Source organism: Syngnathus floridae, chromosome 12 (genome assembly GCF_059516105.1).
Source record: "Syngnathus floridae isolate MCC-2025c chromosome 12, RoL_Sflo_1.0, whole genome shotgun sequence".
NCBI lineage: Eukaryota > Metazoa > Chordata > Actinopteri > Syngnathiformes > Syngnathidae > Syngnathus > Syngnathus floridae.
The window spans coordinates 2,671,455-2,689,799 of NC_142424.1; the positions used below are offsets into that span (position 1 = coordinate 2,671,455).

The 18,345-nt window shown below is 40.2% G+C and overlaps 3 protein-coding genes across 4 annotated transcripts; 1 reads left to right on the top strand and 2 right to left on the bottom strand.

Moving 5' to 3' along the window:
• Positions 1–1,548: 1,548 nt before the first annotated feature.
• musk (muscle, skeletal, receptor tyrosine kinase) lies at positions 1,549–11,924 on the bottom strand. Its single transcript, XM_088391653.1, has 17 exons — positions 11,036–11,924; positions 10,023–10,149; positions 9,490–9,641; positions 9,296–9,423; positions 9,095–9,236; positions 8,613–8,737; positions 7,739–7,898; positions 7,385–7,391; positions 6,444–6,707; positions 6,184–6,377; positions 5,888–5,911; positions 5,718–5,806; positions 4,253–4,427; positions 3,969–4,155; positions 3,720–3,911; positions 3,453–3,601; positions 1,549–2,470 (listed from the first exon to the last, which is right to left on the bottom strand). Exons 1-17 carry the CDS (start codon positions 11,115–11,117, stop codon positions 1,770–1,772), a joined length of 2,898 nt encoding a protein of 965 aa, XP_088247779.1. The 5' UTR covers positions 11,118–11,924; the 3' UTR covers positions 1,549–1,769.
• Positions 11,925–12,156: 232 nt separating this feature from the next.
• rassf6 (Ras association domain family member 6) lies at positions 12,157–16,164 on the top strand. Of its 2 annotated transcripts, none has more exons than XM_088391650.1 (11): positions 12,157–12,292; positions 14,018–14,094; positions 14,168–14,246; positions 14,315–14,475; positions 14,605–14,699; positions 14,771–14,961; positions 15,141–15,242; positions 15,310–15,361; positions 15,461–15,579; positions 15,655–15,752; positions 15,826–16,164. In XM_088391650.1, the coding sequence occupies exons 2-11, from the start codon at positions 14,024–14,026 to the stop codon at positions 15,851–15,853; spliced, it is 996 nt and encodes a 331-aa protein (XP_088247776.1). In that variant the 5' UTR covers positions 12,157–12,292; positions 14,018–14,023; the 3' UTR covers positions 15,854–16,164. The 2 variants fall into 2 exon arrangements, with proteins under 2 accessions (XP_088247776.1, XP_088247775.1); XM_088391649.1 differs by having other exon boundaries at positions 15,854–16,164.
• Positions 16,165–16,181: 17 nt separating this feature from the next.
• Positions 16,182–17,689, bottom strand: LOC148389482 (cystatin). The gene is made up of 5 exons (XM_088391652.1): positions 17,548–17,689; positions 17,276–17,464; positions 16,701–16,852; positions 16,503–16,604; positions 16,182–16,405 (listed from the first exon to the last, which is right to left on the bottom strand). The coding sequence occupies exons 2-5, from the start codon at positions 17,361–17,363 to the stop codon at positions 16,301–16,303; spliced, it is 447 nt and encodes a 148-aa protein (XP_088247778.1). The 5' UTR covers positions 17,364–17,464; positions 17,548–17,689; the 3' UTR covers positions 16,182–16,300.
• Positions 17,690–18,345: the final 656 nt, after the last annotated feature.

Genomic DNA, 18,345 nt, shown 5'->3' on the forward strand with positions numbered 1-18,345 from the left:
GTGGCTCCCCAAACGAGCCAATCGGAGGCAGGCGCAGCCACCCAAACGTGTTCCTGTGTGCAGTCACTGAGTGAATGCCGTGTCATATCTTCCTTACAATGTCAATACAGACGCTTTCCTCGCTTCCCAGCATGCTTGCTCCAAGTTCCCCGTTGCATGGGGAGATTTTTATTTCTCCATTCAATATTTGAATTGGCCAACCCAGCAAGTCCAGTTGCCAAGAAAATCTATTAGAAATGTGAAAAACAAGATATGAGAAATGAAGCCGTTAACATGGCTTAGGAATTGCTGAACTTTCGCAGAAGGGTTCCGACATTTTCAACACATAAACCGCATCTGACTTCCTTTGGAACATTGTCCCCGTTTCTATGGAGCGGAGAAGTCGGTCTATTGTACGGCGGGGTGATTTTAATGACAAAACAGGAAGTGATTTTTGGGAACAATTCCTCTAATTGTTTCACAGTGACAGCCGGAGCGATTATAGGAAGGTTAGAGAGTCCATCTAGATCAAGTCTTTTGTTTGCGGGAGCTTATTCCACCGATCGGTTGAGTGACTGATATTCCCGAGTATCATCATGGTAAGCTTAAATGACCCAATTCGGTGATAGAGGAGTCAAAGTGCGGACGGAAAAAAGGAGTAGGAGGGGAGGAAAAAAGTGACGAAAACAATTTAGATCAGGGAGAAGAGGCCAAACTGGACACTGCCATCTCCATATTGTAAACAGTTTACTCTTAACATCCGAAGTCCCAACCCCCTCACTCAAACTCACACACCGCCAAGCTGGACGCACGCCTGCTATGAAATATCACCAAAATATGTCCGTTACAACCCCTTAAAATCATTCCCAGCGGTTTTCTTGTTGGTTTTACTTGCTTCTCCGTCCTCAAATTACTTTCATCAGCATAATGGCTATGAAAATCAAGCCATAGTGTAATTTGTTAGAGTATTATGTGCTTGTCTCAGCATACGTTTCAAATCCCAAATAACGCTGAAAGTAGCTTTTAAATAACGTTTTTGCACACGTGTCATTTGCTGTGGCCGTGTCTGTGTATTTAGAATCTTTTTTCTGTCTTGCCACACGCTTACCACAAAAGCCACACCAGACACAGCGGCACAGACAGGGCCCCTCTGGTTTGCATTTGCTATCTGTGAGGTGTAGCAGAGTGCAGGGAATAGAAGGACTGCTGAAATGAAGGTACTTTAGTCTGAAGTAAGCAAGAAAATTAGAAAAATATTTGTCAGCTGTTTTACTTTTATAGAGTATAAACTTATTTATTTATCGCTGTGCATGGATTTTGGATAGCAGCGGATATGAGGCTTCAAATTTGCTTCATGAACAAGTTTTTTTTTACTTCTCTAGATGGCACTGTCGGTTTTAGAAATGGTAAATCACCGTAGAAAAGGTGCCATCTAGAGGAGTCAAAATACAACTGGTTCATGAAGCACATTTGAAGCTTCATTTGCCCATCATCAGTGCTGGAACGAAAAAACCCAAAACAAAAAGTTGTCCCTAATTTGGTAGTATGAAAAAAACTAAACGCTATATGTAAATGGATTCACATAATTTTATTAAATGTAAAAAGGATTTTTTTCAATTTGCTGTCAATAAAAAGGGTATCACATTAAATGCTTAGTGCTATATATTACAGTATATTATAAAAAAAAACACACAATTCTACACAAAGGTATTTTCAAAATGTTCTAGTTCAATACAGTATCTAACCCATCTTGCAATAGTCGAGGTCAAAGTTAATGAGAAAAAAAAAAATCAACAGTCATCCTCAGCATCATCATTTTCACTCTGCATGTTTTGATGCATCCGCTCCAGAATTCGATGTATACTGTTGAAGCTGGGCCGATCCGATGGGTGTGTGCTCCAACAAAGCCTCATTAGATTATACAGTTCCAGAGGGCAGTTCTCAGGGCAGGAAAGGATATGACCATCCCTGACATAGTAAATGACTTCCTCATGTCCCATGCCATAATACGGCTGCATGCCGTGGGAGAAGATCTCCCATAAGACCACGCCGTAGGCCCAAACATCTGATTCAGTGGTGTAACGGTTATAGAAAATTGACTCTGGGGGCATCCAGCGAATGGGAATGGCGTCGTTTTCATTGGCTTTGTAGTAATCGGCTGAGTAGATGTTCCTGGAGAGGCCAAAGTCTGCAATCTTCACCACCATTTCCTCCCCGACGAGGCAATTTCTCGTGGCAAGGTCCCGGTGGACAAACTTGCGTTCCGATAGGTAGGCCATCCCGGCGGCGATCTGTTTGGATACGGACAGTTGCTCGGGGCAAGTGAGGGACCCCGCTTCCATTTCTGAAGAAAAACTGCGACCAGATACGCTGGCGCGGCTGAGCGTTCGTACGGATCGAGTCGGGGAACGACGACGCAGGAACTCGTTGAGGTCGCCTTGGGCCATGTACTCAAACATCAGGCACATGGGTTTACCCACGGCGCATACGCCTGCGGAATGAAAGCATACAGACTTTGTGTAGTTCGCTTTTGATCATTTGAGCTCAGCGATTTCCCACCACGGAGGTTTGCGAGAACAAACAAGGACACTCGGCCACATAAGCACATTAGTGATGTCATTAATCTCACCGACTGAAGTTATTTTCTCTTCTACGGTATATCACAGAATGGTTTCATTCACGGGGAAAAGGTAAATAAATATTGGGGGTAGACATAAACACAGACAAAACCATCTGTGATGTGTGCCCGTTCATAAATAAACGCAACGCATAGTGGATCTACAGTTTTGCATTAATAGCTCAGGACTGTAAATGCAGCCAATTTATAAATTATCCTTCTGTTCTCCTGGGACTCATTAACTTTTAGGAAATGCAGGAATTTAAAAGAATTCAAAAATGTCTGCGGCATTCTTGGTACACTAATGATAATATTAATAATAATAATAATAATCATGATTATTTTCATGATTATTATTATTATAATTATTACAATAATAGTTATTATAAAAAATGACATTTTGAAAGTTTTCCTTATCAAACATTATTAAAAAATTAAAAAGTTATAAAACATATTGAGACATTGAACAGTTGGACACATGAATTAAAATGAAATAAAGCAAACATTTTAACTGAAGAAATCAATCCTGCTGTGAACGTGTGCATCTAAGTGCTAAAAGTATAATCATGAGGTCATTTCTTGCTTTTTGGAATAAAAGCCTACTGAATAATTGATCAAGTCATCCCCTTGTTGATTTCTAATAGTCTATTGATCCATAGAAGTTAGTATTCACATTAGTATTGAAGTAAAACCAAACAAAACAAGTATTCGAGTGATCATTCCTCACTCCAGAACATTTATTCCTCCTACTTGGAGTTTTCCAAGATCTGGTTTTGCATTTAGCTTTCTGCTTCCCTTTTAAGTGAATACTCTGGCGTTCAGTCCCACAATGAGAAATCCTGGTGTGAATTCTTACCTAGAAGTCGCACGATGTTGGGATGGTCAAACTCAGCCATGAGTGCTGCCTCCCTCTGGAAATCATTTTGCATGTCTGCTGAGGCTTCTTCCTTCAGCATCTTCACAGCCACCATTGTGAAAGGTTCCATCGGTAGCAACCCCGGCGCTCTGCAACAATTACAGACTGTCACTCAAATATGCAAGAACTTCTAGAACCACATTAAGAAGACCAAAAATCTGGTCAGGTTTTGTTTATCACTACAGTGACCTCATAGTTGGATCTTACCTTGCTTGGAAGACTCGCCCAAAAGCTCCCTCTCCAATATCTCGAACATATTGGATATTATTCCTGGGGTACTCAAGAGCCAACAATTTGGAATTGAGAAGCAAAGGAACCCGTTGGTACATAGGGTTGGGGTGCAGTCGGTCCAGTATGAGCTCTGAAGGAAGCGTCGACATTGTTGGGGTCTCCATCGCCCTGCATGGGATGAGTTAGTCAAGAACATATTTTGGAGTCAGGAACATTTTTTTTTACCGCTTTTGTTGCCTCCAATGTTTTCTCCGCCGGCGACATGCAAGAATCACGATGGTGAGGAAGATGGCGGCAGCAACTACGGTCAGGATGATAATGATGACAGACATGGAGTATGCTGGAGATGATGCCGTCGTGGGAGGGAGGTGATGAGGCCCCGCTGGATCCTGCTTAGCCACTGACACATAGCCTAAATAGAATTAATAATAAAATAAAATAAAGATATTCTTATATTGCCTCAGCTGTGTCCACATATGTTGCTGTCCTCAGTTTTTTTTTTGAGTTACCTGATCCTGCGCCTGCTTCCCCACACTGTGGTACAGCGCAATACTCCCAGCGTACGTTGGGATTTGAGGTGTAGCACCACGGCTTGTCGCTGATTCCTCCCGGGTTCCTACAATTGTTATCCGAATTTTTTAACTCTGGAATAGCATCCACGGACAAGCGGTGCTGGTGAGGAGCCTATCGGACAACAGAAAGAATAATCAGACTAATTATTCTATTTTTACGATCTGAGGTAAAATGGAATTACCATACATTTATTTTCCTTTATGTTTGATTAGTCTAGAGACTCAAAAAGAGTCCATATGGGTTTCATAAGACTTAAGAACACACACAAAACAGGTTCAGAGATCAACTTAAGTGGACCTTAGGAGATCTCGTTGGAGCCACTGGGGAAGATTATGTTTTGATAATGGCACAGGTTGTCGAGAGTTTGGCCAACTTAAATATTGAACATATGGCGCTTTGATGCGGCGTGAACAATAGTTAAATATATTACCATTATAAAGCCATAAAGTGCTTTGGCTGCAATAGCTGAATGAGTGAAGTTTCCCGACTATGCCAAAACTGCTAAATCATCATTATACAAAACTAAAAACCTGCAATAAAAAAAAAATCACATTCAACGCTTGGTCATTGAGGAATTGCGGCATTTCAAAAATTGATTATTTCACCCTGCCCTCATCAAATATTATGACGAATCCTAAAAAGATTGCAGACAGATGTAAAACATGACCTCAGAACGTGTCACTGCATGACTCGGGTGACAAGGGGATGAAGGATTGCGAAACGTAATTGGCAGTCGATTCAGTACTGCAAGGGGAACATTTGGGCTACTCCTTAGAAACTCAAAAGAAACACACACGCAACATTGGAAGCACACAAAAGCATCACGGCGTGAAAACTATACACGCAAAACGATTTTCGGAGAATTGCGTCGTGACAACCATGTACGATAACATGTACGTGAGTAAATGAGTGTGTGTTGTAGGTGCGAGATTTGCGTGTGAAAGCTAATTGCTTCCAGAAACAGGAAGTGACAGGACTCTCAGCGCACACACATACACACACACACACTGCACAGGAGAGAAGTAAGAGTTCATCCAAAGAGACTATTTTTACCCAGCAAAGTCATAAAAACATAAAGCAGCTTTTAGCCCATTGGGAGTGTTTGTACATTACACACTTTCTTTTCCGGGAAAGAGCCAGATAGAAAACACAGACGCACACAAATCAGTCTGATGACTCGGATTGGACTAAATTGATTTTAAAGCTTGTTATAAATGTGATACTTTGTATCGCTGGATGACAGAGGTGATTATTTCCATATGCTATCTTGAAGGTATTGCAAAAGAGTTTGACGGCAAAATGTTCACTCAGAATCATCTCCCATCATGTATTGATTACATGCAGGCCGGTATTTACGATTTAAGTATTTCTATTACAGTACACACACTTGCAAATGAGTACCTGTTGGTCCCACGGCTGACAGGGTATCCCTGACCTTGTCACGTTGACGCGACCTTGGTAAAAACGCCCTCTGTCACGGTAACATGTTGCTGTTGGTACACAAAAAGAAAAGTTGTTATTTAAAGTGGTTCGTTTTTCTGATTGTATAATATTAGCATAGCCACACTTACTTGTCATTTGATCTTTCTTGATGTCTGGAATAAAGAAAAATTAAATTAATCATGTCGAATAGGGATGTTGCACTGCGAGTAATTAAATCTTGAATAGTGAATTGATACCGATACCAAGTACCGATACCACTAGTAGTTTCTATAGGTAAAAAATGACGGATAATTCTTATATAGTTTCTGATTTCGATTCCTGATTCGATTTGAGTCCCGATTATAAATTAATCACAAGAGGGCAGCAGCTACAATTTCAAATGTAATTTGCAGCCTGCACATGATGAAATGTTTTAATGACTTACCCACAAAAGGAACCCGAGTGCAGGCATCGGGGTCTGAATGGAGACTCGGTAAAGTTTGACATTTAGGCAACAACAATCGGGGTGTGTTGGAGTCTGCGGCGGGACCGAAGAGTCCAGGCTGGACGGACATGCTGCCGTCTAGTATCGCCCATTCCTTATGACAATACAGCTCCTTCACTGCAAAGCAATGCTCCCTGTAGTAAAAACCCAACAACGATTATAAATCATGTTAAGAATAATTTGGAAAATAAAGCGGCTACCTGCAGACAGCTTTGGGTGCAGGTCCCAAACCTGATGGATTACAATCAGGGAAGGCGCTATGACAGAGGAGAGAACGCACTGCAGGGCCACAGAGTTTCCCGAGTCCTTCAAACTCGGTCCACCAGGTCTGAATCAGGTACTCTTGCATGTCCTCTGGGTCAGACATGGAAGTGTTGAAGAAAACAAGGGAATCTTCCCGTAAAATTGCTCGGCACACATCCCCTCGATACGCGCTGCAGAATCCCGCTACACCCTTGTAGAGTCTGTTAAAAAATCCAAAGGACACATAAAGTCAGTGATTTATTTCATTCCATTATCAGAATTAGAAATAATCTTTGTAGACGAGTAATTCGAACAATTAAATGACATTTTTAAATTTTTGGGCTATTTCTACATTGAGATGATTGTGAACTGCCTGTCCAGCAGTTCTCCCTTTTCTTTTCTTCATCTTACAGACTCCAGATGCGGCCTCCTGGGGAGTCTGGTTAGTTTTGAAATCAAAGCATCAACGTAAAGCTAAAAGACATAAATCTAACAATTCCCACCATGACCGTTATCTCACTAATACCTTTGCCATGACTCTGTCTGAATCCAATGTGCAGATGTGGCAACACACACTGATCACATGACCCCCACCGACTGATCCCCTTTAGTCCTATTTCAAAAACATACTAACGAAGAGAAATACAGTTTCCAAAACAACATCTGTAAATATTTCTGACTAGAATAAGTCTGACTTTAGCCCAAAAATATTTCTCCTCATTTTCTTCACGCTGTCTGCACTTTGACTGTCCACATGTGGTAATTGTGGTCATGTTGCGGTTTAGCGCACTTCACATTCAACTCGCAACCATATGTTGACATCACGAGGAGATCCCCTATCAGTATGTCAATATTACTAAAGCAGACTGGAATCATATTCCCAAACTTTTAGACTTACCTCCATTCTATAGGGAAGTGGCAAAATCCACAAGATGTCGGTTGAAGGAGAACCATCATGGAAAGAAGAGGAAGGAAAGACAAAAGAAGCATTTAGTCTTGCCTGGAAGAGAAAACCAAAAATGATCCTCATCTAGCATAGTGGAAGACTCAAGAACCAGGAAGTGATTGTCTATTGGTCAATGTGTGTGGTCTTTAAGGTGACTGTAACAAATGGTCTGGGAGGAGAAAAAAAAATAAACAGCTGAAGCCACTTTGAGCAGCTAACATAACACAAGCTTGTGAGTTAAATTGTTGACGCTCCTCGGATAAATCCGATTAATTCAAAGATCCAAGTGAAGAATTTAATAGTCACCTGCGACAGTCACTCTGGCCGTGGCTTTGACGGTGTTGGCCCCGGCGCTGTGTCTGTTTGAGGCCAAGCACGTGTAAAGAGCCGGTTTATTCACCGTCACCCTTAGAACCGACAAAACCACTTCTCCGACCAAGGTCTCATCGACTGAAGCACCAGAGATCTTGAAAAGGGTCAACAAATGATTTTACTTTATGCATTCTGTTCTGTGGATGAGCTTGAGCCAACATGGCTGCGATCACTTAAATTAACAGGCTGCCGGGAAATATTTTAACACATGCACATTCAGACACACAAACCATATTTACAAGCATTTCTGGCAAGTCATCAGTTTTTTTTAACAAGCACCCAAGCCTGCCAAAACATTATAATAATGTCTATGTCTGCCCACAATTCCATACTTAATGCTTTTTGCCTTGCTGGCAAATATGATTTTTTTTTTTTAGTTATAAACCTAAACTATGCTCAAATGAGATTACAATTGACAGTGGATAATGAATCATTTCTTTCACTTCAGTCAATAAAAAACAAACTTGTAAAATCTTTCAGAGAAATATTCCACAATATCTGAGCCCATCATTGTTTTGGCTCGGAATGCTCCACCGCATTTGCATTTCATCGTAATTCTTTCCTGACAAGCTAGTGCAAACTCGATATGTACACGATTGGGACATTGAAATTTGCATGACATTGTGAATTACTTTCCAATAGTCACAATGAGCCGGTCATTAAAAAGTGAAAATATTCCCTCACATAAAACTGAGGCTTTAAAATAAGTTGCGACCAGCATGTGTCAATGTGTTAAAATTGGAAACGGGGTTCAAACCAAGCAGACGGGTTTACCGCATTAGTCAGGAGCCCCGTGCAGTACACTCACTGTATTCCCATTTTCTAACCAGGTGATGGTGGGGATTGGATTTCCAGTGGCGTTACACTCCAGAGATATTTGGCTGCCATATGCGACTCTTTTCTCCTTGGGAACTCTTAGGATTCGCGCTGGAGCTGCACAGACAGATCACACATGTACAATTAAAAAAATACGACAAATTATTGGCATGTTGAAATTTTGGTTCCAATAGTAAAAGGAGTAAGCAAAAAAAAAAAAAGATTTATAAATCTGCCTCACAATTTAGAATTGGCATTTTGGCGTTAATGGGCAAATGAAGCTTCAATTGTGCTTCATGAATCAGTTGTACTTTTTCTCTCCTCTAGATGGCTCTCTCTGTTCAACAACTAGCCGATTCTTTCCCACTTCATTTTAACCAACAGTATCATTTAGGTTTCAAAAAAATACAACTGGTTCACGAAGCAAATTCGAAGCTTCATTCTACCCGTGCTTGTGTGGGTTTGAACACTTACCTTGAACTTCAATGGTGACAGGCTTGGAAAATGCCAAACCGAAGCTATTTCTCGCCACACATCGATACTGCCCCGCGTCTTCCTTCTGAATATAATTGATCTTGAGTGCGCCGTAGTCCAGAATATTAACACGATCACTGACCTGTGAGACGTTTACATTAACATGATTACATCCCAAAGACAAAGGTAGGGAACTTTTACCTTAATGAGCTCATCGTCTTTAAGCCAGGTGATGTCTGGTTTTGGGTTACCGAGGGTAACGCAGGGTAGTACTGCTTTGGATTCGACCAAAAGAGTCACATTCGTGGGATGGCGCTTGATTTGTGGCTCTGGTTCAAAAAAAGGACATTTATTTCAGGGATACTAAAAAGGTTCTGCTATCATGGCAGACATACTCATTTTTAACTGCAGCGCTCCACAGCTCTTGGCTGGCTCTCCAATTCCGTTACTGGCAAGGCAGCAGTATTCTCCGTTGTCATTTTCTCTTACGTGAGGGATGAGAAGCATTTGTCCCTGTTCGCGTGTAAGGTACCTGGAGTCGTAGTACCTAATAGGACAGAAAAGGAAAATGAATTACCAATTACGAAATGGCCAATTTCTGTAATCTTTCTCTCAGAGGTGGTTGACTGCTAATGATAATATCCTGATCATTCTCCAAGGCCCCGTTTCCAAGGAAACAGTATTTTCTTTGAAGAACCAAAATATTGTAGTATGTCCGTGAATCCCGTGAGATGGCTGTCAAGTGTTTGTAATGAAAAACAACAGCCACATGTGCATAAAAGGATTCCGCCACATGTTCAGGCGTAAACCCAGAATGGCCATGAAGAACGCACAGACGTCAACAGAAAACGTTTGTATTGGTTCGAACAGCAATGTGACAAGTGGCCGTCTCTTGGATTTTGAAACTTATCAAGATGTTTGAACTTACATTATGGGCTGGTTATTTTTGGTCCATGTGATGTCTGCTGACGGTCGAGATTCTACCTCACAGATGAAGGTCGCATTGTGATCCAGGAGGACATCCACCGTCTCCAATAATGTGACAATACGAGGTGCTAGAAAAAGAGGAAGCACAGTCTTGACTATTAATTATGTCATTTTTATTTTATTTATTATAAATAAAAAAATTAAATAAAATAATAAATAAATATAAATAAATAAATATAAATATTTAAAAAAATAAATATAAATAAATATAAATAAATAAAGTATATAGCTGTGTGGTAATTTACAATCTACCTTGCAGGACATTTCCATTTACCCTGCAGGGGTTTTCCATTTTTGATACATAATCAGTTGTCTTTGACACTGTCATGCAAAACAGAGCGGATTTGTTTTTGTGGCAGAGATTCAGATGTTAGCTTATTGGGAACATGCTTGTTGTGTTCAAACAATCACGCAAAAGAACTGAAATGAGTCAGCGAGTGCAGATTTCAAGTCATCTTAGCAATGTTCGCGCACACTCTTTTGCAATTATCCGTCGTCAAAGAAGCCAATAAAAAGTTCTTTTACGGGACACATTGATTTTATTTGTGGCATTCTTTCAGTCAGAAACATGAAGGTTGGATGGAAGTTATTCATCACAACTAAACTGTAAAATCATGTGAGCATTTTTGCAATTTGCATTTTTAGCAATTTGAAACTGCTTTGATTTTGTTGTTGTCTGGGCTATGTTGGTCAATAAACACCTCCCGCCTTGCCCTTGCAGGATGTGCTGATCAGCAGGTGATCTCAGGGTGACACACACACACACACACATTGGAAGCCTTCAGATAGCAAGCATAGTGCAGCCAAAGAACACCAAATATTTGTTTTGATTTTTGCAGTGATAATCAAGCAAACTAAATGCAATCACCAAGTACGCTGCAGCTATGAACTTGCCAATCACATTTGCTTCCAAAGTCACATTAAAAACATCCAACAAATGTTGGCTCCGCTTACCTCTCTGGATACCATTACTCAACCCGACCAAAACCAGAAGAGAGATAATCTCCAAAACGAAAATGACTCCAACAGTTTTCATCCTGGAAATGAGCCACCCGGGCCCAGTTTGACTTATTCCTAAACGTACGTTTTATATTCCCATCCCCTCTCGTTTCTTCGATATGGCCGTTAGTCGTCAGGCGGCCATGCTTTCCTAGTGACCAGCTCACCCAACGTGTGTTAAAATTTTGAGTGACAGCTGCAGCTGCTTGCTAACCTCACATGCAGAGTTTGGAGCCACACGCAAAGCTCCAAAGGCTTCGCTGTTGCAGAACCGCTGTTTATAAGATTGACTCATCAAGTCAGAACACAAGCACACCAAACAATTGCAATTAGACTTTGCGGGAACAAGAAGACAAAGCGACATATGACGAGAAATGGGACCATGAGCATTTAAACAATAAATGATACTTACATATATGTTTTATTTTGCATATATGTTGCAGGAGGCCTTAGTGTCCACCTGTTGCCCGAAGGAATTTATGCTTGGATTTATTTTAGGAAAGGAATGCCACTTCATTGGCTTTTCATTCTTCTTACGTCACATGTAGTCAACTATTGTTGTACCTTTTTAAGAGATTAGTCAGACTCGTTTTGCACATTGCTGAGATACAGCTTTTCAAGTTTTGTGTCCCGGTGACAAATATTTACCCGATAATATACTGAATATTATTATAATATTCGTGCCTGAGGCTTGTTGTGAATATTGGTATGGAGTAGCAGGCTACTGAGAACAAATGGTCCTCACAATGCCCTCTAGGGTCAAAACATGTTTTAAATTATTTAACCACTGGGTGGTGCTATAGGGCTATTTTTAACTTGTGTCTGTTTTACAATGTAGGGACTTTAATGGCAGGAAATTACTCAACTATGCATTCTTTGTTTAAGTCGTAAAACAAGTATGACTTATATGAATATTGTGTAAATAAGTATACATTTCAATGCAATGTATAAATGACAAGCTATATTTTAATCATGCAAATCAACACACACACACAGTCCACCAAAAAAAAAAAAAAAGCAAGTTGGGTTAGTGGTGCCCTACCTTCCGCCCTACCTTTCTTCCATTTCTCCTCCTCCAATGATTAACCAACTGTTGCATTTTGATACCTGAGCTCCACATGTGCTCCTCGTGCTGCACTCTGGCCCTATCAAAACACACATGGTAGAAGACATCAAACATGAAAGTCATTGGGAGGATAAATTGATCGTCAGGTAGGACTGATTTTTTGTATCACACACCTTTTTTTTGTCTTTTTATATAAAAAGTACTGCACAGGTAATTTACATACACTGATTTTTTGGTTTCGGTTTAGAATCGGTTCTACTTTGAAATAAACAGGTGCTTCCCCCGGATGGATGTTTAAGATGAGATTCTGTCGTTCATACTATTCTTATATTATGTCATATTAAAACTAGTGAGTAACTAAAACTAAAATTAATATTAGGGACTTGTAAGAGAAAGATGATAGGGGCGGGGTAAAGAAACTGGGTGTGTCTCCTTTTACTCGACCTCCTTTCCTGCTTTACAACTCTACACAGCATACACCTTTTATTTCATTGTGGAAAATATTACAGCTGACAATTTGTGATCAGGAATCATTTTGCTTTGTAGTATAATTTATACCTGGCCATTAAAAATAACAAAGCTGTAAAGATGACTTTCTTTTTATGTTTCCTGCCCTGTGCTGGAACACACAAACATTGTTTTGCATAAAGAACAAAAGTTTCACAACTGCTTTTTGATCAACATGTTTGTGACACACACACACACTCACACAGTCAACGTAGGTGGGATCACCATGGGTGTGATATTTTTGCTCCAGGCCTTGAAACCTACTTGTTAAGACTTGACAGAGACCAAGTTCACTCTCACATCATCAACACAAACACAAGGGGGGTGGGAGGGAGAGAAGGCTTTACATGTATATCCTGTAATGCAAATCAATTAACATATTGACTTTCTGTGTGCATTCTATTGGGTACAAAAAAGGATTTATTTAAAAAAAAAATCTGACTTGAAGCTTTTCAGTTTGATACTCTTACTCCCTCTGCTGACATAATAGGGAAGTCAATTCTAGTTAATATACAGATACACTATTATCAAATCAAGTTTACTGCAAAGGGAAAAGTATTTTTATTACTTTGTCCTCAAATGTTCCTTACTCTGGCAAGTTGGCAACACAACTTATCTTCATTTTATAAGTCTCTTTTTTTTCCATATACCGAACATATATATCAAAATCAGTTCCGCCTATTTAATAACAGAATTTTTCACCCATGAGAAAAAATTGTATTACCCAAAAAAATCTGAATAATTATTTCTGTTCATAAATCTTTCCCACAGAATTTCATGCAAAACCAGATTCCCCCCCCCCCCACACTAAAATCAAACAACAGGCCTTTTAAATGTTGCGTGAAATGCACAGTGTGAAAAAGTCAGCCAGATGGTTATTGGCGACAACTAGCAAATACCTGGCATGTTTCTTAGCAGCAAACATGCTGAGACAGCACTGCACAGAAGCCAAACGGCTAAGATGTGTCACCAGTGAGAAAGGCAGAAAGAAAAAAAATAAAGGAACCAATGCAAAGAGACAGCACTGGTGCGAACGATTCCAATGTTGCTGAGGGATAAACAGCGTACACTGTCATCACTGGTTACTGGGTGGAGTACTGTTATTAACTCTCTTCAAGAGAGAGTGACGGCTGGGACGGAGAGAGAGAAGAGAAGAGGATAAATATAACACTAGAACTACACAGACAGAGACTGAGAAGAAATACTTGACACAAAGAGAACAAAGCAGAAGAAATCCAAGAACGGAGGTGGGGGACGTTAAATAGATTTATCCAATGTGAGAATGAATCTATTTATAGGAGCATGTGACGTCCGCAGCGTTTTGATTCTTTTTCCAAGCTCATGTGGGGGTTATTTTTGTGCAGGAGTTGATGCCGTCCGAGATGAATGAGGCAAGTCTTCCTCCGATCATCCAGGCGGGAGATGGGAGGACTTTGTCCAGGTGGGTTGACTCCTAGCAAACAATCGGGAATCCATTTCAAGTTGACCTTTGGACTTTCTATTTTTGTTTTTAGAGCAGAGTTTTTGTCGTTGATAAGCACCTACAACTGCTTCCTCAAGGATCAGATTCAACTTCATCTCAGTTACTCCCAGGTAGAAATTATTTTTTATGCATTGTACTGATACATTCCTGACGCTATTGTTTGTTGATTCTAAATCAGAGTAATGACGACGAAGTGATCGTAGAAGGATTCCTAAATATCTGCTGGGGAATCCGAAGACCTATTCGACTGAAAATCCAGGATGAGAAACAAATGACACCTTTTGCTTCCCTGACCTCACCCGACCCGATCAGCCCAGTCAGCCCGCTTGAAAACAGAAGGTTGAGTAGATTTAAGAGCGTCAAATTCGCCTTTTGTCGTCTCACAGCGCTTTGTGTTAAAGTCCACTTTTTCAAAAGTGCTTGTTCTGTTTACATTCTTCAATGAAATTAACAAACTTGTCTTTTTAGGGGCATGTCAAGATGGGGGGAGTATGTCGACCTCCATCAAATAGATGAGATTGTCGGCACAGCACATGAAACAGAAATTAAAAACCCTCCACCAGGTTTACAATTTTTATTTAATTTTTTATTATTTAGAACTGCAATCCGACTATTTTATGTGTGTATTCCAAAGCGCCTGTATACGAGACCACAACGCTGCGTCCTTCGAGGCAGAAGAGCAACGAGCTGGAGTCTAATTTGTTCCGATGTATGAGCGATGCATCGTTAGTCAAGAGGAGGAATCGTCGAGGCAAGTCGGCGGCGCAAAGAGAGAGAGAGCGACAGCACCGCTTCTCGATCAATGGGCACTTCTACAACTACAAGGTACGTCCCGAGTAAGGTTTCGTACATACACTAATGGGAAAATGAAGCTTCATATATGCTTCATGAACCAGTTTGTGTTTTGGTTTAGATTTTTGTGTGGTTTTCTAATGAATATTTTTTTGAGTGTTAGTAACCAGGGGTCTGCAAGATTGCTCATCCATGTCTCACATTTTTGCTAGACATCCATCTTCACGCCTTCCTTCGGCACAGCCACCAAAGTCCGCATTACGAGTAGTATGACCACAAACCAAGTCATTGGACAGCTACTAAACAAATTCAAGGTGAAATCAGAATTCAGAAAAGCACTTTCCTCACAGATTTTTGACAGAATTCGATTCCCCATCACAGATTGAGAATGGCCCGCAAGAATTTGCACTATACTGCGTTCACCAGAGCGGCGGTAAGGTTTTTTTTTTGTTGTTATACCGATGGAATGTCGAAAACTAAAATCAAAAAGTTCAAATCATGAAAGGCTTGATTGCCTTTTTGTTGTGTGTAGAAAAGAGGAAGATGACCAATAGAGATCAACCGCTGTGGGAACGCATCCTACAGGGTCCCTCTGATGACACCATGAAGATATTTTTGATGGACATGGATGAAGAGGAAGTCAGCAATGATGTGAGTGTGCCGAGTAAAATCACAGAGTAAAAATAAATCACTGATCCCCCCCCCCCCACTGATATAATCTCCAAGGTGGCTCAGTATTTGAACTTGGAGCTTCCTATCTTGGAGCAGGTTCTACTGAATTTGCGAGAAGAGGAGAACAAGGAGATACAAATGGTTATTAGCAAGTTAGTCTCAGATTATTCTTTCCATTTTTTGCACCTGTACCTAAATGTGTAATACTGCAAGAACTAATACTAGATATGTTTTGCGTGTGTATTTCTTCTAGGTATAAAAATCATCACCGAGTCCTGTCCCGAATGCTGAGCAATAAGATTTCACCTCACATTGAGACCAGTGTCTAACACTAAAAAGTGCATAGTAGAAAAAAATAACATGTTTTTTACTTCTTCACTGCATTAGAAATTTTGCTAAAAACTAATCACAGCACTCTCAGTATGAGCTCAAGTTCAAAAATATTTCTTTAAATGTTTCCAAGAGGCTTGCGGTTATAAAAAAAAAAAAGTGTTGTATGTAAAAAAGTGATTTTTGTACATTTTTGCATTTCTAACATAATTAAATGATTCCGACATACAACAACTACCCGCTTCCCTTGATTCGTTATAAACCACGCACTTTATTTATGTGTCGTGTCCTAGTAAGTTGCTCATGACACATGCAACATTTTCAGTCGTCATAGCAAAACGTTAAGATATACAAAAGGGGGGAAAAAAAATTAAGCTTGAATGTTGTTGGCTGGCAGCCTATTGCACTTGCGTGTATGAAGCTCATGTTTGTCGTTGCGGGGGTTGAATGACACCTCAAAGTGGCACGTGAGATGCTGCACAGGAGCAAACAAAAATAAACTAATTAATTAATTTAAAAAAATATATATACACACATATATATATATATATATTTTTTTTTTTTTACTGTACCTTTTTCTCAAGTTTGCAATTGTTCAAGTCATGATTTTCACGCTTGAGGCACTTGGTTTTTCCCAGCACTGCATCAATCTTGTAGTCGATGCCGTTGGTCACCTATCGGGCAGTGAGACAAAAACATTTCATGTTTTCAAAGTGCATCCAAAAAAAAAAAAGATCAACTGCATCAAGAATTCCATCATGCAAGCCAACCTGAGATTGCACAGATGTGATGGCAATCAGCTTGAACAACTTCCTGCCATTTGAATGTGTGTTGAACATGTCGACGGCGTGCTGAGTCGCTGCCTGAACCTCCTGTGATTCTGGACTTCTCTCAGTCCAGCCACCCAATCGAGGTGCTTCTCCTTTGGGCGACAGAACAGACGGAAAAAACTTCATCTTGTACTTCAACTCAACAGCCGCGTAGTCTATCTAATCTACTTTTTTTTCTTTCACCACATTTGGTGCTGAATAGCTGTGATTATTATTCTTCCTAAGAGACTCCCTACCCCAACTCCACTCAGCCAACAGAAATAACAGCTCAGCGATGACAATTTTTTCCCACAGTGCCAAAGCCTCTGAGTCATAATCCTGAGCCAGACTGCATTTTGCCATTGTGTCATACCAATACACCAAGTTTGTGCATGAAAACCCGTCTATGGTGCCTTTTCTTGTTAAAATCAGCCATTCTAGTAATTAATCTTCCCATCGTATTACTTTAGCATCTAATTTATTCAGTTCCTACTTTTACTTTGTATCTTTTTGTCAATTAAATGCCTTTTACTTACTTACTACAATGACTTCCTCCAAAGGTTGATCCCCCACACACATCTGAACAACTGACAGGTAAAAAAACACTGAGAGAAGGAGCGTCATCTTGATGATATATCCACGCACAGATTGTTATTGAACAGGTGAGGTTGAACAACCGATAAATCCCAATCCAGATACCGAACAGATGTTTGTTTTGGGTTCACCTAGAAAAGAAAAAAGAGTACTATTATTGAAATGTAAAGCAAAATAACCACGTTAAAAAGTGAAAATTGTTCCAACAACTTGCCTTTCGAGCCGGGACGAGAAAGTGTGACTTCACCCTCTGAGTGCTGGAACGACAAGTGAGGGTGGGAGAGAGAGAAGTGTGTTGTTTGTGAATGGTGGTGACTTTGCAGAACTTCTTGGCTGGTATGTTTCACGAGTCAGTGGCGACCCACCCACTGGCTGGAAATGATGCCGAGCATGCAGGGATTAAATGGTCGTTAGTGCTTTTAGTACCCGTTTGTGTGTGATGTAGAGGAGAATTAAATGTCAACTATGCTGTGGGTACGTCAACACTGGGTGTTGTTGTTGTTTTAAACATTGGCATGTGCAGTTTGTGTGATGCACGTAACGAACAAAAAAATGGGATGTGGCAAATGCAAGTAGAAATAATAGACTGAAGTTGGATGGGTTGAGGTCAAGGGTCACAGGTTCTCCACTGTCATTTTGACATCATCATAATAGACCATTCCAATGATGGGATTAATTTGGGGTATTTTTGACTAAAATCTACTCCGGACTCTAAATTACAGTTAACCCTGGTTCAACTTTTTACAGCCGTATTTTTCCAAATGTTTGTGTAATGACACAAGAAATACTGCAGGGGTCGCAACATGCATTCAACAGGCGTCAGCCGTAGTAAAGTCGCCCCGTTTAGTTCATTGATAGAAAGTTGAAATTATTGATTCCAGACTCAGGAAAAAGAAAAAAAAAAATATGAAGCATCCAAAAAGAAGAAGTCCAAGACGTGGAGCCACACTACATCTTATAAAACTTAAAAACAATAATTGAGTAATGCAAAAAAAATTGCAAATACTATTTT